At 41.3% G+C, this 26,911-nt stretch overlaps 1 protein-coding gene across 2 annotated transcripts in view; it reads left to right on the forward strand.

Moving 5' to 3' along the window:
* The window catches only part of doc2b (double C2-like domains, beta), a 118,501-nt gene that overhangs the window by 47,894 nt on the left and 43,696 nt on the right, over positions 1-26,911 (forward strand). The window contains exons 3-4 of one of the 2 annotated variants that reach the window (XM_078787988.1): positions 9,631-9,710; positions 22,367-22,390. In XM_078787988.1, coding sequence (XP_078644114.1) covers positions 9,631-9,710; positions 22,367-22,390 — 104 coding nt within the window. The remainder of the gene's footprint in view (positions 1-9,630; positions 9,711-22,366; positions 22,391-26,911) is intronic. The other variant, XM_078787989.1, reaches the window with a different exon arrangement.

The raw sequence follows: 26,911 nt of genomic DNA on the forward strand, positions 1-26,911 counted from the left end.
CCTCCATTGATTAAAAATAGACACTGGATATTTTTAGAGTTGTCTAATTCTCTACAGTGAGTGATTGGTATGTGATTTGTGCGACGATGGACCTGGTGGGATAACGCGGATTTCATCTTCCATTATTACAGTTAAAGGGAGTGTAAAGGGCACCAACATTCAAAGATACAGCTAGCATTATATGGCGCCTCTTCCCGCACGGTTCTCACGTTTATTTTCAGCAAGTGATTGCAATTTGGTTTAGCTACTAGTTTTAGCAACCATTGATTGTATCGCCGATCATAACAACAACATGAAATCTGGAAAAAACTATAGTTATATCTAATAGAACCCATTCGACCCATTAGAGGGTATACATGTGATAATGCTGCAATTGGCTCACAATCTATCCTGACTATTGTTCATGCTACCACGCTATGGTAATACTATTCTTATTCTGCTGGTTGTCCACAGATTTGAAAAATACACCCATCCTTCTATGTCGCAAGGGTCGTGGGTATGCTGGAGCCTATCCTAGCTGTCTTTTGGTGAGAAGTGGGGTACACCCCAGACTGGTTGAAAAATACACCCATCATAAATAAAAATAAACCTGCCTTAAAGCTCATCTTGCACTGTAAGAAATTTCACATTTGCAACATCTGTGCTCAATTTTTGGAGTGTTTTGAAACTAACTTATGGGGGGGGTAATTGGGGGTAAAAATTTGTTATGTCCAACACATTTCTTCTTCTCCATATCCTGACTGACGATGAGTCATAGTCACACCTGCACCAAAATGGAGGTGCTAATTGACACAGCAGCCATAAAAGTTTCTTCTCTACATACTGAATACGAATACTGAATACGAACGTTTCAGCATCAGGCCACATACTCCAAAAAGTCCAATGCAGAGTCATTCAGTGGCAAAGACGAGCTACTCTAAACAAGCCTAAAGAGTTTTACTAGAAAGAAGGAGGCAGCAAATCTCCAAGTTAAGCCATTCTACTGGGGTTGGCTCCATCAATATGTTTCCTATGGATTTAGCTGCAGGCTACCTTACAATAGAGGTGGGCTGATGCTAACATCAATTATTAAGTGGGGAGCTTTCTTCTTCTTTAATAAATCAGGCAGATGCAAAGTCATCTCACAAGCTTGAGGCTCAAAAGACAACGATTTTACATGTGCGATAAAAATAAAGCACTTGTGGATATGAACTCCCTTTTCCCCTGCAGCGGTGTTGTCCTTTGGTGACTTTGGCTGCCAGGATACTTCATTCCTCATTACTGCTTTTAGACGGTATTTATTCAATGTGCAACACCCCCCGCCGTAGACCTTGCAAATGAACTTAACCAGCACCTGAGCGGCCGTGTAGGGGGGTGTTGAGTCCTGAGGCCGCTCGGAGCGTGTAAGAGGAGATCAGTGCCGGACCAGGGGGAGGAGGCAATAGACTCCGACTCACAGCTCAAATGAGCTCAGTGGGGAATTACTGATAGAATGTCTAACAGTCAAATAGCAATTATTTCATATTAGATGGATGGTGGTCTGTCTTGTTGCAAGAAGCTCGACTGCCGAAGGACAAACTGTTGCAGCCGCATGGTTTCACATCAACAAGCTCTTAGGAGGCCCTTTAATGTCCTCCTTTTTCCCACTTGAAACCAGTCAATCATTTCAAACCACTTTATCCTGGAATATGCATATTCATATGTGGTCGTGCTATCATTTTGCACCATGCACTGTTATTCCAATGTGTTTAATTCCTAGTGGGAAACAGCATACCATGCAATGTCACGGCTATTTGACCATAATAGTACATACATACATAAAACATGACAAATTCATTCTATTTTGGGGGATTTCGTCCTTTAAGGCAGCGATTCTCAACCGATTCTTGTTTGCAGTGGGTCAATCGTGTAATGACCCGATGTCCCTGAATGCACCCTGCATCTGTGCTATTTGCTTGCTACACCACGAGGTGCGTGCCATGTTTATGGGCGACTTGAGCAAGTTTGACCAAGAGAAGAAGGACATCGAGTGTGGACTTGAGGTCCTGTCTGGGATAGGCTCCAGCATACCCCCGAGACCCTAGTGATGCATAGAAAATGGATGGATGGATGTATTAAATAACTGAGAAGTTTATGTTAAAAAAAATCTGCAATTTTGGGTGGCCGCCTGTCATTGAAAGGTGATGGTGGGTCCTGCAGCCAAACCAGTTGAGAAGCTTTAAAGGACATATGTTTCCATAGCTCCAGTGTTTTATTTTTTTTTTTTTACTGTTTTTACATGCATGACATTATCCAACAATAATAGCGACACACACTGATCATTTCAGTAGCTCGCAGAACACCGTCAAAATGTGAGAAATATTGCTGTATGCTTTGGATGGGTAAAAATATTCCTATCTCGTGGACAAAAATAAAAATGCCAAATTAAAACCAGGAGTCCAACGTGCGATCTTAAAGTCGCTGCCCGCCTAGGTAAGTACTGCATGGGGAGTAGTGCTAACTTTTGAACGTGTATATTCTACAGGCAGGGTCGCCATTTCTAGTTGATTTTGTGTAGGTGGAAAAAGGTTTCCACCACTGCAGTGTTTGTTAGCGCTAACAATTCTTCCATCTTCGTGATGCAGTCTCTTGGTGCCTTTCCATTGATGGTAACACCTTTCCACATTCACACCACCAAGTCGCGGCCCCTGTCTGCTTTGACGTTTACTCTCTGTTATCGGCCGCTCATTGTCCTTATATATTATATAGATTATATTACATTCATGCTCACAAAGATAAGGTTGTGGATCCATATTTGTCCAAAGGTTGTCAGCGGCGGCTGTCACAAAGTCAGCCATGATTAGAAAACAGACTTGTGCTTCCTATGCCGCTGTTGATACATGTTATCATGAATGTACCTGTTACTGCATGCTCACAGCGTATAGAAAACAATAAAAGTTTTTTTGAGGGTCCCATTACGTGTATTGTTAGCTCCCTCTTGTTGGGTGTTTTTCTTCTCTTTAGAAAAGGGAAAGACGTGTGTTCATGTTTTACACACAGATTGTGGAGGATGGGCAAAATTCCCCAAAAAGTGCTGTTTTCCTTTAAGGAGTAAAATAGCCCTAAAACCCCCAGCACTAATCCAGTGAAGATGACAGCCTCCTGTCTGTACTCACATTCATTTACTCGTTTGTTTCCTTGAAGTTTGCTGGGAAAGCTTGCTGGCAATTTCTGACTACAAGTCAAAAATCCCCATGTTGATAAGGACAGCCAAGTTATCCAACGTTCTAAGCTGTGATTCTCAACTGGTGGGTCGCCCGTTTTCAGTGTGTTGCTAAAAATGTTCTAATGGTCCGATGTCTGTCAATGCGCCTGGTTCTCTTCTTACCTGTGCTCTTGGCTTGCCATGTGTTTCTGGACGACTTTGTCCAGCTTGAGCGGGATGAAGGACATGGAATGGTCACATAACGTGCTCAGGAAATGGCAGGGTGCTGTGATCAGGAGAAGGACATGGTACCTTGCTGCAGCTCACGTTACGTGTGGAGGAATTTCACCACAATGTAGACTCCCAGGTATGACAATGAAGCGAACTGGGAGGTGTTTTCATCTATTGGCTCAGACAAGCGGTCTTACCTACTGAGACAGTCAGAAGGACACATGATTATGTATAATTAACTTACCATCAATATTTGTCTAGTGCAGGGGTGGGCAAACTTTTTGACTGGCGGGCCGCATTGATTTAACAAAATTGACGGGGGGGCCACACTCGATATTTTATACATAACAGTCCAGCTGGAACCATTGTATCTGTTAAAGTGTCATGCAATCTGCTTTATGGGCACTTTGAGATCATTTATTTCATGTAAAGTGTGTTATAAATTTATAATAATAAATTGATTATTATTGTATTATTATTATTTGTCATTATTATTATTTGTATTATTATTATTATATGCTTGTGTCCCTTTTTTTCAGGAGCACTTTGTAAATAACAGACCACATCAAATAACGAAATTATTAAATCTGTAAAAGTGTCATGCAATCTGCTATATGTGCACTTTGAGATCATTTATTTGATGTAAAGTGTGTTATAAATTTATAATAAAAATATTTTTTATTATGTTATATTATTATTATTTGTTATTATTATTATTATTATTATTATTATGTGCCTGTGTCCCTTTTTTCAGGAGCACTTTGTAAATAACAGACCGCATCAAATAACGAAATTATTAAATCTGTAAAAGTGTTATGTAATCTGCTATGTGTGCACTTTAAGATAATTTACTTGATGTAAAGTGCGTTATAAATTTATAATAATAAGAATAAATTTATTATTATTTGATATTATTTGTTATTATTATTTGATATTATTATTTTTATTATTATGTAAAGTGTGTTATAAATTTATAATAATAAGAATAAATTTAGTATTATTTTATATTATTTGTTATTATTATTTTATATTATTATTATTTGTTATTATTATTATTATGTGCCTGTGTCCCTTTTTTCAGGAGCACTTTGTAAACAACAGACCGCATCAAATAACGAAATTATTGTATCTGTAAAAGTGTTATGCAATCTGCTATGTGTGCACTTTGAGATCATTTATTTGATGTAAAGTACGTTATAAATTTATAATAGAAGAATACATTTATTATTTAATATTATTATTATTATTATTATTATGTGCTTGTGTCCCTTTTTTCACTTTGTAAACAACAGACCGCATGAAATAACAAAATTGATAAAACCGCCAAACCATGAAAATGTCGGCTCAAGCCATGATGCCAGCTTGTATGTTGACTTTAAATGAAATACTTTGGAAAGAACGGGCGGGCCGTATTCAAACACTTGGCAGGCCGGATGTGGCCCCCGGGCCGTAGTTTGCCCACCCCTGGTCTAGTGAGTGTAATGCGGTAATGTGTTGTCTGTATTTATCTGTTTTTACATCTTTTAAATACCAAGCAAAGAGAAAGACATGTCTTACATAAGGATTGTGGATGAAGTGCAGTTGTCATTTAAGCCCTAAGCAGAAGTAATGATTTTTTTCAAATAAGACTGAATGGCACTGCATTTCATCTTTGATCACTATGCAAATGAGTGAATCATTTCTGCATATATCGTGGGAAGCTGATCTGTCAAGCTTAGACCTTCCTTTCTATTTTCATCTCTTCCCATAACCAACCACACACCTCCCACCCCCCCGAGGTCAACGCCAGATTGTCCTGTCAAGTGTGCGTGTCTGGCCTGTTGAACAAATTTGAAACAACTCACTTTCCCATTCATCTCAAATCATCTCTTTGGTAGTAATAAGCAGAGCAAATACTGTTTTCTCTGCCATCCCATGAGGCAAGTAATGAGAGATGTTGCGGCCTATTCAGGCCTGGCACAAACAAGTGTCACTTGATTCTTCGGATGCCGCCCCCCGGCGCCCCCAAAAAATTCTCAAACCTCTACTGTCACACCTGCAGCAAATCAAATAAGAGTGTAAACATGGTTTGATATTCATAGTTTGGTTCGCCAACGAAGGTCAAATCCTGGTTTTCAGGCAAGGTCCTGTTTGGATCAGCCTGTTTTGTCGCATTGTTTGTGTTAGACTTACGCTGTGCAGTTTTGCTCTCCTGGAAGTGCCTTCGGAGAAGTAATAGGGCTGCTGTTAACTGATACCCCCCTACCGTGACAGCAGCCATCCGTCTCCTCACTTCCTGTCAGCGTCAACAATGCCATCCCAGAGCGAAAGGATGTGACATGAGCAGCATGTTGTCACGTCCAGTGTACAGATATCATAACATACTTTCACTTTCACTTTCTCAGAGGCTTCAAGCAGAAGTCAGGATAGCTTTACTTCTTCGTCTATTCGTTGAATGCCATCTTTTGCATCATTATATAACCTGATCATGTGTTACATGCATACACAATGTGTTACATGCAGAAAACAATTTTAAATGTATACAAATGATGAATGACAATGGAACCTCACTTTTATCTTGATTGAAGATGTGCCTGGAAGATAGCAACATCACAGCAACATAGAAATTCACAGCAAAACACCAGCTTGGTGCTTTAGGGAAGTCAGTATAAAAATGGATGGATGGATATTTCTTGAATTCAATAGTGTTTCTCACCTTTTTTGGAAAATGCTGGGACTTCTTTAGCTCAATTTTTGCTGATATCGCAGTAATCGATAAGAAAGCAGATACTTGTGGCGTAACTGTGTTAGTTAGCAAAGAACTACAGAGGCAACCACTGATGACATCATAGACAGGGTTGACTTCCGCTTCCTGTTTCCATGTATTAGCAAGCTGCCTACAAGCATGTTAAAGGGGACCTATTATGGCCAAATTTTGGTATACATTTTGAACGTTAACCGAAAACAACCTAACCGGGTCATAGCTAACCAAGGTTCCACTGTAAGATTGTTCACACAACACAGAACACAGTTATCGTGGATTTTATCCTCTTCCTCTGTAATGCTGCCATGGCAAGCAAGTCGCAGGAACAATGATATGCGATGCAAAAACCACCTGGATGTTTCCAAGATCTCTCTCACACAAACGCTTACTCCGTACTGCGGTATATATTGTAACAGCTAGCACTGGCTAGCTAGCACATATAGTGCTGTTTTCTACGCTTTGAGACGTGAGGCTCTAAAGCAGTGGTTCCCAAAATGGGGGAGGTAATTGCCATAGGAGGTATGTGAAGAAAAATGAAAAAACAATTCCCGCCTATCACTCACAATTTCGATTGTGCCTGAACACCTCACAAGTGTCCAAAGACAGCTGGGATAGGCTCCAACACACCCATGTCTAGAAAATAGATGGTTGGCAATTTTATATGAAATATAATGAAACCGCACATGTCCCTGTTGTTTCAATACAACACCTACATGGTGACTTGGAGGAAAACAAAACTACATGGGTTAAAAAAAGGGACACATTTTTGTGAGAGCTTGCAATACTCCCAAAACTATTTACATTAAGAGCATTGTACTTCCTCTACTTCTGTGTTCACAGTGGATGTTTGGGGTAAAACTTCTAATTATGAGCAGTACATTCTGATATGACTGTTGACTTATAAGAAAAGTAGTGCACACAAGGGAACAAATCCAATGTAGGCCAATCTTGTATTCTTTCAAGTACCAGTACTGAAAGGATGTGATTCCAGCCACACTAGACTGGATGTTAGTGTTTTATTCTCAAGATAAAATATAAATATAAATTGCTATAGTTACAGTATCACGTTATGCCTCTACAGTAAGGGCTGTGGAATCGCTGGATGGAAGATGGAAATTCAATGACGCATTTCGATTTTCTCTAGTATCGCATAGTTCTAAAAGATAACACAATACTTTTACGATATCTAGCAAAAGTATGAATGATTGGGTTATGACTCTGCAGGCTTTTCTTCCTGGGATCTAAGTTATGTTGTTAGACGCATTCTCACATCAGACTTCACTGGATATTTTTTAAGCAAGCCATGGTTCTCTCATTCTTCTTGGCAAGTAAAGTAAACACAAGTACTATTTCATTGGCTCTTTCTTTGGGTGACTCATTTTCCGTGAGATTAGTTTCTAATAATTATGCTAATTTCTTAACCAAATTTTCTTTCAAGAGTATCATTGCCAAAGGAACAAGTTGTGATGTTGTGATGGCAACAAAGTGTTCATTTGTGTCTGTTTAATCCAGAGCCGTTTTTTTCTGGAATGGCACAATTCATTTGTCGCTGTTACCAATTGGGCAGTCACGACTTAAGGCCTCTGGAAACTGAATTAGACCAACTGGCCTTTTTTTTCTGGTAGTCACAGCGGTAGATGATAATGACATCTTACAGGGAAGAGCCCCCCCACCGCTAGCCAGATGGTGCAGGCTGGTAGGGAAAGACTGGTTTGCTGATGGGACAAAATGGAAGACCTGCACAGTACAATATAAGAGTTACCTGGATGTGACAAAGTCAGCCTTCTTCACAGTATCACACACATACTGTATATATGTACACATACACACATATATCCAGTATAAATACAAATGTTCAAGTCAGCTAATTAAAAGCAGCAAGCAACTGGGTCTCACTTTCAGCCGGCAGAGTCAAACACTGCGGTCGACCTCAATCAGGAAAAGGTTGCAGAGGAAGCACCTGACGCCTGTTAAACACACACCCCGCCTCCGACCACGATATACGGTTGTTTCTGTTAAAGTTCTGTTCTGTTTTTCTAACTTCTCATCCGGCCTTCATCTTATAATTAACCGCCGCATTTGCAAATTGCCCATCAAATTATAAAAAGGCTTTTAACACAAACCAGCATGACTTTCATCCACTTTTTCCTAATTGGGCTTTTTTGATGACTAATTTGGTTATTTTAATTTTTATCGAAGGTACTGTGAACAGCACAGGAGGCAATAACCTGGAAAAACCTTGATGTGTACCAACTCAATTATGCACATCAATGCAATATGTCATTCAGCCTCTTGGGCCTGGCTTGTTCTCTTCTGTCTTGGACTTTAATTAGGGCTCTTGAATTTCTGAAAAGGAGGAATGATTAAGCTAGATAAGGAGCAGGTCAGGTGCTGTGGTTCGGCGATCTTAAAGTGCAAAATCCTTCATGAAATACTTTAACTAAAACCCTTCCGCTGATTACATTTAACTTAAAGGGGTGCTCATTTTTCGACACTTGGTATTCATTTGTGGAGTCCTATAGAGCAGCTACACACAATAACCCGCACAGAAAACTTTCTAGATCTTACAGAATCTGCACCTATTCCAGCTGTATTTCTTTAGATTTGTGCTTCCCGCCCAAACCGTCCGTTTTAATTTAGGGCCTGCTTCCGGGCACGCTTTACGTAGGCATCGTGGTGCGGTGGAGCTCAGGAGAAGCTCGCCTGCCCAGGAGGAGCATTAATTGTTGGTTACTGCTGGTGCCATGGAGCTAAGAAGCCGGACATGAAGGCGCCGCGTTTACGAACTGCAGACAATCTTGGCACAACATTAGTAGTGGAAATGTGATCATAACACGTTTTTGGCAGGACGACCGTGTTCCAGACATTGGGGAGCACTGTGGTTCTCTCCACCTCTGTGGACGCACAGCATGTCCGATATTAATGCACCTTTCCCAGTGAGAGCGTGTTGCTTCCGACTTCGGAAACAATTTGGTGGATATTTCACATTTGTGTTAAAAAAAAAACAGTCCCGTGTGAAATGCCCTTGGCAGATGAAAATATTGTTTTCTTGCTAGGAATCACCAAACTCAATCACTTCCGCCTGAGCTTGTTTGATGAACAGAAGGTACATGTTACTGTTCAAAGTGCAAAGGTGACAGGTATTGTTTTCACACCATTTGTTGGTTGGCTTGTTATCAGGATAACACAAAAACTAGACAAACCGATTTAAGCAAAAAAAGACACTCATAATATTTGGATGAATTAGTTCTATGAGTCACAAAGAGTTGACAGATATTGTTTTGATCAAAACACCAAATTGTTAACAGGTGGCGGAGGTCTGTGGACTACTCGCTTTAATACTGCATATACTCTCCTTTGGTATTTCCCCATCAGTGTCTTAAACTAGAGAAAACAAAGTTTGATTTCTGTTCCTCGCCTCACCGAGTTTGTCTGTGTGCCTTACTACTCTCCCTAAGATACTCATTTTCTCATCTCCTTGTCTTCCTTGTAGCCACACTGGGGACCCTGGACTTCAGTTTGCTGTACGACCAGGAGAACAATGCACTGCACTGCACCATCAACAAAGCCAAGGTGAGGCACTGTAATGATGATGGGATCACTGGAAGTCCCAGTTTTGTGTCGTTTGAACCAGGGACAAACATGGCAATCAATTAGTCCATTAAAGAATGGACATGGTGTCACGTTCCACATGACAGGTTGGACTTCAGTTGTGGTTTTCCTTTGTTTTCACATTGTTGTTGAGCACCTGTTTGGTGCTCTTAATTTGGTTTTCTGTTTTCTATTTTGGGAACATATGCAGCTAGCACATTTTTGTGGACTTCTACTCCTTGTGAGTTTTCCCTGAAGGCTCTTTTCCCCCTGAATTTTAACACTTTATTGACTGCACCTGGGGGCTGTGCGGCGGAAAGTGGTTTTCACGGAGGACTCCCAGCTAGGAGACCCAAGTTCAATTCCACCCTCGGCCATCTCTGAGTGGAGTTTGCATGTTCTCCCCGTGTATGTATGCATGTTTTCCGTGTACTCCGGTTTCCTCCCAAATACAAAAACTCCCCAAAACATGCTAGGTTAATTGGCCACTCCAAATTGTCCATAGGTATGAATGTGAGTGTGAATGGTTGTTTGTCTATATGTGCCCTGTGATTGGCTGGCCACCAATCCAGGGTGTACCCCGCCTCTTGCCTGAAGACAGCTGGGATAGGCTCCAGCACCCTGGTGAGGATAAGCGGTAGAAAATGAAGGAATGATTGCACCTGCACAATGTCCTTGAATGCTGGGGTGGTGCTACATGCTATAACACATGAACATAACATATGGCCCCCAAATGCTATCTTCTTTGTCAGTCTTTGCAGAATCATGGAATTTTTTTCAATCAAAAACATGCATAAAACTAATTACTACTTCACATTGTCATCCAAATTGTGGGAATCTACTCCAACTTCTAATATAACTTATATTTCAAAGGGGACTTAGTGTTTTTTCCACTTTTCTGACCTATAAATGTAGTTAGAATGTTGTATTCTCATGTTAAACAATGCCAAAGTTTCAGATAATGAGGTTTACACATTTGGAAGTGAGCCCTGAAAGAAGTTGGGTGATGTCACAGAGGGGCGGACTTCCTTATTTAGGCTACTCTATAGGAGTCCACAACTCAATACAAAGGGCCAAGAAAGTAGCATAAAGGACAGTTTTCACCACAACATGAGATTCTGTCTTTCTATGGCGCGCTCTTCTCCAGCAGATATCTGCAACTGTGCGTCGGACAGACATCTCCACGTGATGTCCTTCTTCCCACTCAAGCTTGACAGTCACTCATTCCAATGTTGCAAACAAGAATGTTAGGTGCATTAACAAACATTGGGTCATTGCATTATTATTATTATTATTATTTTTACCAGGCAACACCCACTCAAAACGCACCCCTCCCCAACTACCCCTACACATTCCTTTGATACACCTTATGACAAATGACCAACGTTGGCTATCTGTTCTTTTAAAACACTATTGGTAACATATGATGTGGCATTCTTATATATCTGAGTTGAAAAAATGTAATCTTGAGTGATTTACCTGCTGTTCCTTTCAAATAAAGCCCAGCACAGAGCTCTGCCAACTATCTGTCCGATGCAGACGTGGGAGATGTGTATGTTTGATCATGATGTTTTTCTTCAGAGAATAAGTTAACCTAGCATGATGTTGATGGTAAAATGGGAGTGTAATGTTAGCAGTGTAGCATCACATAGCTCTGCTAGTGTTGCTAGTTGCTTTGTGTCCTCCTGTCCCAATAGTGTTGCATTGCATTGGACAAGTGCTTAGTATATTTATTGGGTATTGGTCAAAAGTGGATAAAATGCACAGTAGTGCTTTTTGGCGAAAAACACAGCTCATTAGCATTTAAGCTACACACAAAAAACCTCCCCAAAAATCTTCTAATAAATTATCGTGGCACCTCTGACTGATGTAAGATTGTTGAAAAGTAGGAGTTTGAACAATCAATTCCGCATCGAAATGTTGAATTTACTGGATGTGATGCTTTACCTTGACTGATGCATCGACATCCAGTATATCCCAACTGCAAAGGGGAGGTGGAGGATGGAAGCCGAATTAGCATAATGACATACTTTTAATATGTTTTCTATGTCAATAATTCTGTGGCGCATGAATATTTTCGCGGCTGTCACGCTGTCACACGACACGTCCCACACGCTGCAAGATAACATGTCCCGCTGAGACTTTTCACTTCAGGCGGCGCTAATTACTTCTAAAAGCATATTGCTCCATACCAGCAGCGCTAATAAGTAATATTATTACAGTATAGAAAAGGGGGGGTAAATCAGAGCTTAGTAAGTATAAATATCAGGCTTCATGTTAAATGCCAACCTCCATTCATGCTATTTATAGTGTAGACCTTTATTTCTTAATTCGCTGGCTTTTCCAGGAGCATTCCTTATTAATGCACTCAGGCACCCCCTGCAATTTTTTCTAATGATTCAAATCTGTTTGAGTTTGAAATGTGAAACTGTTAAGGCATTAATCTCCACTGACACCATTGAGAGCGCCGCCGATAGTAGAATTGACTGCATAATGCAACCTTGACTATCTGTCCACCCCCGATACCATCTTCGTACTCTATAGGAGGGAGAAGGAATCCAAAACAATATCATTTATGTCACATTTATGTCACCACTTTGTTGCAGCTTTATCACATGCAGAACTTTGGGAAAAGTTGGTGTAGGCAGCCTGCCAGACATACTAAGTTTTCTCTGTGTTGATAAGTGATGAACGATGTTCTTAGCTAGCCGCAAAGTTTAGTTCAGCTTCAAGGAAAACTGCACTTCTTTTGGAGATTTGCCTCCGTTATCCTTATGTGAGATATGAACACACGACTGTTCTAAAGGTATAAAAACAGCTAAAAAGAGGCAACTAGTTAATGCACATAATGGGACACAACTATTCTTCCGATAAAGCCTGCTATTCCTCAACTTCCAAAAACCCTTGATTATGGTACATGACCTTTGGCTGGCCTACTCAGCCATGAAATCGTTGGACTGCACGGAAGCGATGTAAGGATGTTTTTAACAACTTCAAGTTACACAGTAACAGTGTTATTGCCTCAATTTGGCCACTTGTATAGGTTTATACATCATTGAACACATCATCAAATATCCTAGAAAAAGCAATATGATTTGATATATGCAACAATTGGACCAAGGAGGGGTTTACTGGTCACAATTCATAAGTGTGCTTCCTCCCCATCTCCTCTTCACATCTGCAACGACATAAGTGTGTACACTTAAGGCCAAAACAAAAGCACCTCCATCTTCCTCCATCTTCCATGGCGTTCAGTCTTTCGACCAGATTTTGTCAGTTGTTGACAACTCCAGGAGTGGTGGGAGTGTAGTTCACAATACTCCCTAGACATCATCCATTGTTTTTTTTTATTGTGTCCTCAATGTCACCCCCCTCGTCTAATCTGGCTGGGTTCAGCATCATTGGAAGCTGCTTGATTGCTTTAAAGAGGGAAACAATCATAGAATAGCCGTCATTCTCAAGTGCTGGTGGAGATTTCTAAATCCTCATTTTTATCTCTGTGACATAGACAGGGCTTAAAGTAAAAAAAAATCCTGAGCCTGAACTTTTTTTCCCGCAAAAAATAAAAAAAATATATGTATAAGCACAGTGCCTATAATATATGTCGGCTCCAAAAAAAGATTTTTATCCACTGAAACTTTTTTGCACAGATCCACGAACGGTTGAGCAATTGTGAAAGTAATAAAACATGTTTCCTCTCTGCCTCCACCCCTGACTGCTGAACACCAGTCACTCATTGGCTGATCTGGGCATGCACTGCGGTCTCACGAAGAAACACAGCTTTCTGATATGTTTAATTGTTCCAGAATACAAACATTTTAAGTATTTGTTCAAATTAATTATTCGTAAAAAAAAAAATATTCGGGTTCGGCTCCACCCCTATAGCATACACTAGCTTCTAGCTAGCTTCTTGGAGCACAGCACACATAAACATCCACCTTTCCCCGAGTCGTGTTGGAATACTTTAAGCCCTGCATAGACATTTGCCCCCACCAGTTTGAGAAGTGCAAGATAATGAATTGACAGCAGACTTTTTATGTGACGGTTGGGGCCGAGATACTTTCCTTTTACCAGCCAACCATCCCTAAGACTAAGCACATTAAGGAATGGGATACAACTACTGTATTTTCTGCACCATAAGACGCACCGTGTTGTAAGATGCATGCTAAAACATACGGTTGAAGCGCTGAAGAGCAGCAGTCTGAGGGGGACAAATTTTATTTTGTTGTTCAACATGAACACTCGGAACTGCAGCGAAAGAAGAGCCCAAAAAACTCGACAAAATGGTTCTTCATTTTGCCTGAACCATTCGGGTGGAAACACCATCAACTTCAATAGTTCCGGGGTGTCTTAACATATGTACTAACTCCCTAGCACTACATGTTCTACAAAAAAGAGGCAACAGACGCAAAACAGTGAGTTTAATTTAGCAATGATGCCTGCTTTTACGAAAGCTTGGACAACACTCAAAGCAGATACACAAATCCACAATCCATTCACATATTGTCGCGTAACTCGCCAGGCGCTGCTTCCGTGTTCGCCATCTTTCATCCATCCATTTTCTACTCTTTCTTCTAATCAATACACTTTGGGCAAGTGTTTTTTATATCATGCTTCCTCATGGATTACTGGGATTGGTATCGGCAACGTAAAATCCTTCTAGGAACATACTATACTGACATACTGACAAGTATGCGCTAAATCTGCCCCACTATTAACTTTTCTGCTAAATCGAACAGGCTAACAATGCCAGTAGCACGGTAATGTTGTAATGTGACGTGAACAAGATATTTCCATGAAGGCTGGTTCCCTTGCAAGGGTAAACACTATTTGAGGTGGAAGTCCCGGTGGTACAGCTCCCAGCGTTAGTATTACTCTAATACAACAGTCCTCAAACATTTTACACCACCTCAAAAAGATGTTTCTTTGCAAGTATCAGTATTGTGCTTTGAACATATGGGCGGATACTTTGGCAAAGGAAATCTCATTTGAATTCACTTTGGTTGATACATTTGTATTTGTACCTTACTGGATATGCACCAGTAGTCACGGGTACAGGAGATTGAGCCACCAGTGTGAGAATGAAAGCTCTCCCAGATAGTCTTCTTCCAATGGTGTTTCTTCTAGTGGCGAGGTGGGGGTGATACGGTGGTGTGGTTCTGCCTTCCATTTCTGTGGTCATATTTCCTCCCTCGTGTGTCACTCCGGGATGGCCTCGGCGGAGCCAAGTGGGCACCGGGCCTTTTGATTTTCAGGACGAACTGTTTTTGGCCAACGTCTCACGAACTTGAGGAGAGGCTCTTTTCATCCTCAAATAAAGACGTGGACATGGAGCAATGGATCGGTTTCACTAAAGTGAACTTTAGATTAGACGTTGATCTGCTTGTCCAAGCTACACTTTTTTACAAAGGCCGTCGCCACCGCCGCCGCGTCTGTCAAGCAGTCAACACTAAATGTTACCTCCATTACTCGCCCTGATTAAAGCAATTACCACCTCTGCCTTTCCTCCGCCTTTTCATTAAAGACAAACGATGTTATTTCCACCCCCAGCCTGCCTTTTGCGCATCTGTTTCCGCCTACGAGGAAGGAACAAATACCCTGACAACACTCAAGTAGGGGTGTAACGGTACGCCATAATCACAATGTAGTACGTACCCAGGATTTAAGGTTTTGGTTTTGGTAGTGTTGAGTTAATAGTTGTTTTGTCCCTTTACATATTTCACCATATTTCCCAAACAGATGAGGGTTTTGAAGCTCAGGCTTAGCCAAAGGCAGGACTGCACTGGATTTGTTTACGCACTTAACGCGTGACTATAATGCGTGGCAGTTACATCTCCTGTCTGACCTCGATACACGTCCGTACCATACCAATTACCAGTAAATGCACCATTACGCCCCTATAAATCGGGGTTAAGTTCAGGGTGGATGCTAGGAAGTCGACGCCACAGGGCTTAGTAATCCACAGGGAAATGATATTGATTTCTTTCTCCCAATAAAGATGAGAAGAGTCGGACAAATGGGCCCTGTAGTTAGCACTTAATCAATTCCTTCACCGGCGACGTCAATGGGGTGAGAGACATTTCCTTAAATGAATGTTACTCCAACAACTTGATTTGACAGAACTGACGCCCTTGTTGCTTGTTCCTTCCTGCAAGACGCCCCCCCCCCTCGCTGCGATAAAACATTGCCATGATGGCGCCTTGTCAAGAAGCTTTGTTCATTTTATCGACACTGACCTCCGAGCTGCCAAGAAAATTGCTGGTGGAAGGAGCTCATTTGAATTCTATTTTAACGCCATGTGTTGCATCATACGGTGTCGGATTTATTGTAAATGGAAATGTTGCTTTTGAAACTTAATTTTTTTCTTCCTTCTACAGTAGGAAGAAAATGTGTAATTATACAGTAATCCTTTGCCACTTCACACTTCAAATTTTGTGGTCTCACTCTACTGCGTTTTTGAAATATGTAATAAACCATGCTGTTTCCTACTTATTGTCAGTCAAAGATTTGCATATTAAAGCAAGTTTGACATATGTTTTGGCCTAAATGAAACATTTTCATGCATAGAAATGTCTAAATGAAGTACAATACAAATAATATAAGGCATTTAGAAGATGCATTAGTATAATACAGTAAACCTCGGATATATCAGACTCGGATATATCGGAAACTCGCTCACAACGGACAGATAAAAAAGAACCAATTTTTCTGTAATGCATTTCCAATAAAAATTCATTGCATATATCGGATTTTTTATAACGGATTTCGCCTATTTCGGACAAAATCTCCAGTCCCGTTCCAATTTCCCTCACATATATCGGATGGCCGCATCGTGGCCTTTGATCCATCTTTGATCCATGTTCACAGCCAAAGCTGAAGATTATAACATCTTTGTATGAATTACAGACATGTACATGAGCATGTACAACGAAATAAAAAAAAAATTCTCAAATCTGTAGAAATGCCTTCTTGTTGCTATTAGGGAGGTTTAGAAACCAAACGATAAACGTAAACGCAAACGATAATGACGTCACATGCTATTGAAATGTATGGGAACTTGCCGACTTGTCAATAGCATGTGACGTCATTATCGTTTGCGTTTACGTTTATCGTTTGGTTTCTAAACCTCCCTAATAGCAACAAGAAGGCATTTCTACAGATTTGAATTTTTTTTTTTTTTTTCGTTGTACATGCTCATGTACATGTCTGTAATTCATACAAAGATGTTATAATCTTCAGCTTTGGCTGTGAACATGGATCAAAGAAAGTTCCCCCATGGCATTGCGCGTCCGTGTAATGAATGTGGCAGGAAGGGTAGGCCCTAGGTCTACATGAGGCCAAATCCCAAAACAGTAGTGAGGTTAAGATCACGTAGGCCTTACTTTTGCTAATCTTGTTGATGTCACTGGCTATTGTCTTTCTCCTGGCTCCAGATTTAGGACAAATATAAAAGTGAGTGACGTCAATAATACTAGCACAGCAGTGAATGAGATCTTAACCTCACTATTGGAAATAACGTAGGCCTGACGGGCGTAACAGGGCCTAGCTTAATTAACAATTTGTTATGCTCAGAGTCCAATAAAGTTAAATTCTCATTACCTTACGTCTCTTTTCATTGCCCAGTCCAGGTACATTGGAAACATAGTCAAGGAAGTGCGGATATAACGGATAAAATCCGATTTACGCATATACCGGATATAAATCCGATATATGCGTAAAACGGACATTTTCCGGTATACGCATATAACGGATTTCGCTTATATCGGACAAAACCAGTGGGAACAATTGAATCCGATATATCCGAGGTTTACTGTAGTATAATAGTATATAATAGTATAATAGTATATTCTACACTGGTCACTAGGTGTCAGTCATATTACTTTAATTTTTGGTGAAACACACAAGCACCAGACTTGATCACCGGAACAGCAGGCTTCAACATCGCTTGTTCTCCACCTGCCAGTCAACTGGAACACGTTTACAGCAACACACATGAGCATGAGTCTAATTTATGTTTTAAATGTCTTATTTTCTCTTATCATGTCCACTATATTGGTGGTGACTGTAGCAGTAACATTATTGTCTGTATTGTTATGAATGGGTATACTTTGGAGTGGTCTGTGTACACCTTGTATAGCAGTATTGATTTACTATCAACACGCAGCCATTATTGTCTACATAGCTGGCAACACTAGTACTGGTCATGAGTGCTCTGAGTGCAGGGAAGCTGCGGTTCACTGAGAAGGAACATGAATTCCAACATGAACTTTGACATTGCGAAGCAGATACTGCCCAAGCGGATGTTCACTGGGAGTACTACTCACCCGCTATTGACACAATACTAGCTGTGTGTTGATGGTAAATATGTACTGCAATACAAAGCTGTACACTGATTTATTTCTCTAGTATTGTACCTTGACAAGAGGGGTGTACTCACATATGAGAGATACTGACATACTGATACTGACTTGGCATTACATTTATGTGTTTACAGGTATTTTTGATTTATTTCTGTTCTGATAAAAATGCTCATGAATCAGACACAGTCTCAGTGCTCAGTGGAAGGTCTGAGACCTGCTAATTCCTCGTCGCCTACACTACAACCTACCTTAACACGCCGCTGCCGTCTTTTCACTCGGCTCGTTCTCCTGCGGCTTGCCATTTCATTTCCCAGCACACCCACACTAACACGTTCCACAGAACACAAACATTTCCACTTCCTTGCCCGTGAACATCTTCCTTCTGCTTGTGTTTCTTCACTTCAATACCTGGGCGTCAAATGAGGTGAAATACATACTACCAGTAGAGATAGATAATGTTGCTGAGTGGCAAATGAGATGTGTCGAGAGAGCGTAACCTTGGCGACCACAGCCTAAAAGGTGGTGGGATGCAAATTTTTTTGTAGTCGCCACTAGGAGTGTCATGTTTCGTTCATTCATTCATTCATTTTATACCGCTTATCCTCATGACGGACAGTTGTTAGGGGGCTGGAGCCTATCCCAGCTGTCTTTGGGCGAGAGGCGGGGTACACCTTGGACTGGTGGCCAGCCAATCACAGGGCACATATAGACAAACAACCATTCACACTCACATTCATACCTATGGACAATTTGGAGTGGCCAATTAACCTAGCATGTTTTTGGAATGTGGGAGGAAACCGGAGTACCCGGAGAAAACCCACGCATGCACGGGGACAACATGCAAACTCCACACAGAGATGGCCGGGGAGTGGAATCGAACTCAGGTCTCCTAGCTGTGTGGCCTGCGTGCAAACCACTCGTGCAGCCATGCAGACCTGTCATGTTTCTCATTCAGGAAAAAAAAGTATTGTGCTAACTAATAAATAATTAAATAAATAAATCACATTGAATCATTTTTCCAGCCTCCATATATTATCATATATGTGCTTGTTTTCCTTGTCTCTCATCTCCAAACAAGCAGGAAGGGAGTTCACTCTGTGCATTGATTCAGCGCTTAGTAGATACTTAATTTAAAAATAAGATTGCAAAGCTAAATGCCACAGGGAATATTATATCGATATCATTATCATTATATTGAGCACATCAACACGGGTGAGCCAGTATGTTGAATTAATGTTAAAACCTCACACCTAATGTCACCCCTACTGAACGGATGGGGGCGGGTGGGTGTTTTATGTTAAAGGAGAAAAATGTAAGCCTCGCAATTCTTGTTTTTCTATGCATTGTCTGTGTTGTCTCACGTCGTGGTGATAATGCTCAATGAAAATTACTCATGGAAATAATGATTATCGGGGATGTTCATGCTGCCAATCCCGATAATCCATGAGTGAAATCAGACAATACTGATACCGTTACCGATCACATACATGCTTTGTTAATGTTTACATGTCAGAAGCAGAAGCAGAATGGCCTTTATTGTCATTGTATTGTGCCACTAGCTACTATATTAGGGGTCACCAAGGTTTTGTCTTGTGAGATCTACTTTTACAAAAGGAAAATGGCCAAGAGCTACTCATTTTTGTACCAAAGAAAGCCAATATGTTTGTTTCACCAGAACATGAACAAAATGCTGGCATCCACAACTGACCTTTTGTATTTTACAATGTATTTATTTCTAGTCTTCTCCTATTATTAACTGAAAACCTTAAGGAAAAGCAGGTTTATCCACCTCTGCTTGGCTCCTCCAGCCACATCCGCTGCCTTCTGAACCGCAGATGCAGATGACTCCCTCTTCTGTGCCCGGAGAGGTGACAAAATGCCAGTAGTCGTCATTCATCAGCTTCGCACCACTTACTCTCAGAAAAAGAGGTGTGAAAGAAATAGGGGTCATCGACATTAGGGCCATATATGTTGGCAATGCAAAATTTTACATTGTCAACAAATATGTGAATTATTATATATCTACCTTCTACGTCTGTAATATTGCTGTGCAGTGTAAAATTGACCCTCCTGCTAATTAAAATGGCTACGCCCCTCTGTTTGGAGTTGTAGTTTGCTAAGTACGTATATGCATATGTGGAAACTGGTGAGTGAAATGTATGGGCAGCTGCTTTGGAGATGTGATTCTCTTGCAATAAGACAATGTCTGCTTGGATATTCTTTAGATGGTTAAACATTTTTTGTCATTTTTCTCGAGACCCGACTCCCCTGACATTCCAAGTGACAAATTGCAGTGAGGACATCCTAGACTAGCTTATGGTGATGTGTGTGTATAGATGTGCAAGTGTGAAGTATATGTACCTGTAGGTAATGTAAGCATATACATTTAAATATATGCTTAAATTGCACATTGTCATATTATAATGTAGTCCTCCTGATCTGACTATATATGCGTATGCGGCAGTGTTGTAGGATTATGTGTAGATGTACCGTACGAGCCACCTGTGTGCATGCATGTGTGTCTTTATGTACAATGTTGGCCGTGGTCTTAACACCTTAACACCTGGGTGGCGTTCAGAGGCATCCTGACCAGATGCCTGAACCACTTCATCTGGCTCCTCTCAACGAGGAGGAGCAGTGCCTCTACTCCACATTTTTCTCCATTTTTTCCCAGATGACAGTGCTTCTCAATCCATCTCAAAAGCGGGGGTCCCAGCAGGGGTCCCAGCAGGGGTCCCATCTCGGCCCGCATGTTTCTGGACTGTACATTTTTTGCGGCTCGCAGCAGAGGGCACAACACAGCAAATGTTCCTCTTGCATTAAAAGTGCTACGTCATGTCAGGGGCACTGAGGCACTTTCACCACGTACAGATCCCCAAATTTTGCCCATATTTTGCAGGTAGACAGCACGCAAATACAAGTGGGTTGTGACCCGCGTTTAAGGGAGCCCAGCCACCATACAAAGGAAACTCATTTCAGCTGACCTTGTCCCTACTACCCAAAGCCCATGACCACAGGTAAGGGTAGGAAAGTTCAGTTCTTCACCACAATGGACCGTTGCTGAGTCTGCATCACTGCAGATGCCGCACCAATTCATCTGTCCATCTTGCGTTCCATCTGTCCCTCACTCATGAACAATACCCCAAGGTCCTGAAATCCCTCCACTTGGGGCACCATATCACAACTGGTCCAGAGATGGCACTCCAGCCTTTTCGGAGCGAGAACCATGGTCTCTGATTTGGAGGTGCTGATTGATCTCAGCCTCGATACGCGTCCGTAACATACCAATTACCAGTAAATGCACCATTACGCCCCTTTAAATCAGGGTTAAGATCAGGGTGGACGCTAGGAAGTCGACGCCACAGGGCTTAGTAATCCGCAGGGAAATGATATTGATTATTGATACACCTCAGCCTCTTCACGCTTGGCTGCAAACTGATCCAGCGAGAGCTGAGGACCACGGCCCGATGACGCCATCAGGACCACATCATCTGCAAAAAACAGAGACCCAATTCTGTAGCCACCAGTCTCCTCCTTGGCTAGCCACCACAAGTGCACAAAACACATGGTTGGGACTGGTTAGGCATAAACCCACACCAGCAGGACCCTGCTGAGTGGATAGATCTGGTCCAAAGTTCCACGACCTGGACCAATACCACACTAGTCCTGAATCCAAGGTCCCACTATCCGGCAGACGGTCTTCTCTCTATAGTACCTCTGAATAAAGGCTGAGGAGTGTGATGCCGCGATCGTTGGAACACGCCCTCTGGATTCCCTAGGAAACCATCTCTCTGGTCTCTAATTCAGACACACCACCCTCAATGTCCATGCAATTTTGCAAAATCCTATCAGCCAAGACAGCCCAACAGGACCCAGAGCCTTGAGGAACTCCAGGCGGATCTCATCCACCCCCGAGCCTTGCACCCCCCCACACCCTCTATTTACTACCAATAAGAAGCGAGAATGTTGCCCAGTGACAAATGGGGGAATGTGGAGAAGGCGCAACCTTGGTGACCACAGCTTAGGAGGTCAATGAGTGGCCATCTGTCTGTGACAAACGGGGCAAGTGAGAGGCCGCTTGAACTGCTGACAAAGATTCCAATACGAAGGAAACATTTTTTTCATATTCTATCGTATGTGCTTGTCTTTATATTCGGTGTCCTTGTTTTATTTTGCATCTTTAATTTGACATAATCATTATGTTGTCTCTTCCCACCTTTTTCTTCTTTTGCATGCTTTCACTCCGCCTTTCTGTTGCCATTTGATATGTGCAAACAGCTTCCTGTTCCCAGATACAAGAAGGTAAGTGACTAATATCCGTAAAAAATCCCGAGCAGTTCCCTTTCGTTTTATATAAACAAGCGCATCCACACCCTGTGAACCCTGATATTCACCCTCAGACCCCCCCCCCCTTACCAAATGTACTGAACGTGCTCTTCTGTCAGACTAAAGCACTATATATCTAAAATCAATGATTAATAGCCGAGGTCAGTCAACTAATCGCTGGCATTTGTTACACTACAGCCACAAATGGTGACAGGCACATATACGGGCGAAAGAGGGCCGGGAAAGGTCAAGCAATTTCCAGTTTAAGCTGATTAATTTAAGCTTAAACGGCATCCCTACGAAGCAGACAGCTCAGCCTGGTGGCTGCATTGATTAAATGTGGTTGGAGTGGGTGATGTTATTTAGGGTTTGGACTCATTTATCTTGACGTGTTTGCACAGCCAGCAATTTACTGATTTTCCCTACAAAGCCTGCTAGCCGAGGCTATCTGGCAATAATTGGAGAGAGCCTGTTATTTCCTGAATGTGAAAAGTCATTATACAGTATCTACAGTATTAAACTGTAATAATGAGATCATGAAAGGGAGCTTTTTGACCACATGGTCATTTATGAACAACAGAACCAATGTTGTAAGAGCGGCACGGAGCAAACTGTTCATCCAGCATTAGCAATTCACTGATTTCCACTGCAAGTAATGCGAGCTAAGACCATTTGGAGATGATGCTTGTGTGGTAATTGCACACAGCCGCATTTGCAACTTTATTTACCTAAACTGCAGCGAGGATGGGGTGTTGGTAGCAGGCAATAATTGAATTGGAGAGAGGCTGCTATCTAAGTGTGAAAATGTATACGTAACTAGGGGAGTCACAAAATCTCAAGATATTAAATGTGACAAGATTTTTTGTTCAGAAAAAAAGAGTATCATGGGCACTAGGCTTGGAACAATAATCATTTATGAATTAATTAATGGGTTCATTTTGCCGGCCTTAATGATATTACCATGTTTATTTATGTACTATGTCTTTTTTTGCTCGTCTTCACATGCGCATTGGTTTCAGCATCTTGGCACGTTTGATCCATAGAACAAAGGCATCAATGGAGTGAGCTCAGTCATATAGTCTATTTCTCTTGGAGGGTGGAGGCGGGGCCGCTATCATACACATAGAGTGCAGAAGAGTGTAACATAGTAGCCAACTAACCAAGACAGCACCTTCAATACACCTGAAAGTTAATTTAAAGTACATGTAGAGGTAGATAAAGTCGATCCAAACATGGAGGTTGCAGACAGCTTTACCTGCTTTTGACCCGGCAGTAATTTCCATCATTTCCAGTTAGTGAAAATGGTTATGTTCCTGTCCAATGTAAAGGCAGATTGGCCAATTATTAATACCAGATCTAGCAACATATGAGGAGAGATTGACTAAATATGTGTATTTACTTGGATGTTGTACCTGGACAATATGGATAAAAGCTACATTAGGTTGGCTTTTTTTACTAAATTAATAGACAAGCAGTTATTTGCTTTTGTAGACCACGTACCCGGTGCCTACCAAGGACTTGTGGTTAATTAAATGGAGTATGTAAGGAAGCTACATACAAGACACTGGAGCTTGTGTAAAACTGAGCTCAACAATGGCCGCATTCTCTCCATGAGCGCCGCCAAGGCAAGGGTCTGCTGTTTTGTGCCGTGTGCAATCACAAACCAGTCATCTAACCACTTTGGACCACCTCTGCTGATAAAAATCCCAAATCAACCCATGTGCTGTGTTTTTCTACCCAATCAATATGTCCCCGCGTGATCCCTGCTGGCGCCCCCCGCCACACCAACTCCACTCCCTCCCTAAAGCCTCGGGATCATCAACGTTGACACTCGTCGGTGATGAATTGGACCCATCTACCGGCTCTCCATATTACCCGCTTCCATCACTCGGGCGCTTTCGTCAAGTGGCCTTGACCGGACACCTGCGCTGATCCCATATGGCCCCCCCAAGACCAACCTCTGAACATGAACCCCTTCATTAACACCAGCCTAGCATCGTCCGGTTCTGAATGAAATCACTGATCCCCCAGCGCGCACACACACACACACACACACACACACCAAGCATTTTGTGCAGCTCACAGTGACTGATGTGTGGCCGCCCGCCTGCACTTTGCCACAGCAGTGAGGTATGATAATGAAGACGTATGCCGTGCTGATCGGGAGGCCGATAGTGACGCGGGAAATCAAAGCAACAGCACGATTTCCTCGCATCGGGCAATCACACACAGCACCAAACAAACAAGCGACAACACACCCAGATTGAGCAATAACTGAAGATGATGAGTCACAAATTATAGTGACACTCGGTACAAAGAGTGTAACCCTCTGCCAAGGCTATAAATTGGACATTGTCATAAATATCCACCTCCTGCATGTGCTTTATTTTGGACAAAAAAACCTTGGATGTATCTCTGTTGTTGTCAGGATTCAAACCAAATTGTAATCACTTCCTTTTCCCTCTTAACCATGTCTAAGTATAGACTATAAATACACTACCTGACCTGTAGAATGGCAGTCGTACACATTCATACTTACCAAACCTTTGTGTATATCGACATTTTGTTATCAAGATTCACACATAAATCACTGGAACGTTAACAAAAATATGAAAACTGCCTAAAGAAACTGAGAAAGAGTTGACACCTATACACTGTTTTCTTTCTTTCTTATTTTCTTTCTTGTTTTTCTTTCTTTCTCATAATTAGGTATATGTCATTATCTGTCATTATTTTTTTTTTAAAAAAACAAAAAAAAAACAAAAAACTTGAACTGTATTATGGAAAGCAGGAAGTGAACAAATGTAACAATTACTGATTGTAAAAGTACCAGATGGAGGGGTAGGATTTAATAAGCTTTGCTTCTTCCTACTCCTTTTGGACATGTGGAACTGGGAACTGATTATGGGATGCACTCAATTGTAATCTGATGCATGTTCAAATGAAATCAAACCATTACCATTACCATTATTTTATTAGCAATGGAAGCACAAGCTAGAAAACCTATGTGACAAGAACAGTAATGCAGTGGAACCATGGCCAGCATACCCCCGTTAGCATGTTTTCCAGTTAGCATTCATTCATTCATTCATTCGTTTTCTACCGCTTATCCTCACAAGGGTCACCGGGGGTGCTGGAGCCTATCCCAGCTGTCTTTGGGCGAGAGGCGGAGAGAGAGAGAAATTTGGCTGCAGACCCTCCTAGCGCACCACATGAGTGTCAAACAGATTTTTCAAGACTGGGCCGGTAGATCGTCATCCAAGGTCTCCCAAAAAGCTGTCCGATTCCTCCATTACACTCGTGCACAATGGCAATCAGTGTACTTGGAAGCGTCTGCAGCAGATGTTAACCCTATGTCCCCACACATCTGACACATAATGAACGCTGGCTGTATTTAACTCCCATTAGTTTACACTCCAAATCACGTTAAATAACACAAATGCAAACGTCAGCAACAGTAGCAAAAGGAAGGATGTATATTGATAAATATAATGGTATACAGGTATTGTTTTTATTGTCATATACAGTGCTACCTTGGGTTTTTACATTTTTATCATCTCTCTGATGATTTTTGCATGAACTGCCAGCTAAAATTGGAGTTCCAGCTGCGATTGACGGGCTGTCAATGGGATGACCGTGGCTGAAGTCCATTGTTGTGCTAGCATTAGCCATTTAGCATGGAACTGCCACAATGATGCACATTAGCACTCAAAGTCATCAAATCTTATCTTTATGCATTCCCACATAGTATCAGCATTCGGGAGCAAGTATGAGGTGAAAGAAAAAGGGGTAAAATACATCCAAATATGTACATCCATACACAACTTTGCAACATTTGATGGTGCGTTCAATGACCCTCAAAAAAGTAGGACAAATCGCAGCGCGCATTAGACATTCAAAAATGATGCGATTTCTGATAATAGTTACAGTATTTGGAATACAATAATATAACTGTAATATAATGATTACTTTCTATTGCCATATGTTTTAGGTATTTTGGGTATTGGGAATTTTTCCCTCATTTTCATGAAGGAAAGCTGCATTGGGGCAATTCTTTAATAATAATCTGTTCTGAATGTTCTTAAATAGGCTTTTTACTCACAAACATTCAGAACTTAAAACCAGTATCATAAGTAAGCAAATCTTATTTTGAGCTGACACTAAAATAAAAAAAAAATCATGTTTGTGTCAGTGTGAGAGGTCGCTCACATTTTGTATTTACTGAATGTTTGTGGGCGACTTTTAGAGCTAATATGCTAATAGTAAAGAAAAATAGTAATATAAAAATATGCTTGCTGACTGTATTTTTTTTAAATAATGGCCCAAAGTTCCCAAATTAATATCTTTTTACATTTTACATTACATTGATGTAATTATTGTTGTAGTTGTACATTGAATTGTTTATCACAAAAAGATTTCCCCTACTTATTATACATAAAAACATATTTCTATCTACGATTAAATGTGATTCATTGTGAGTTAAATATGGACCAACAT

This window comes from Doryrhamphus excisus, linkage group LG21, assembly GCF_037039965.1.
Source record: "Doryrhamphus excisus strain RoL-2023G ecotype Guam linkage group LG21, RoL_Dexc_Guam_v1.1, whole genome shotgun sequence".
NCBI lineage: Eukaryota > Metazoa > Chordata > Actinopteri > Syngnathiformes > Syngnathidae > Doryrhamphus > Doryrhamphus excisus.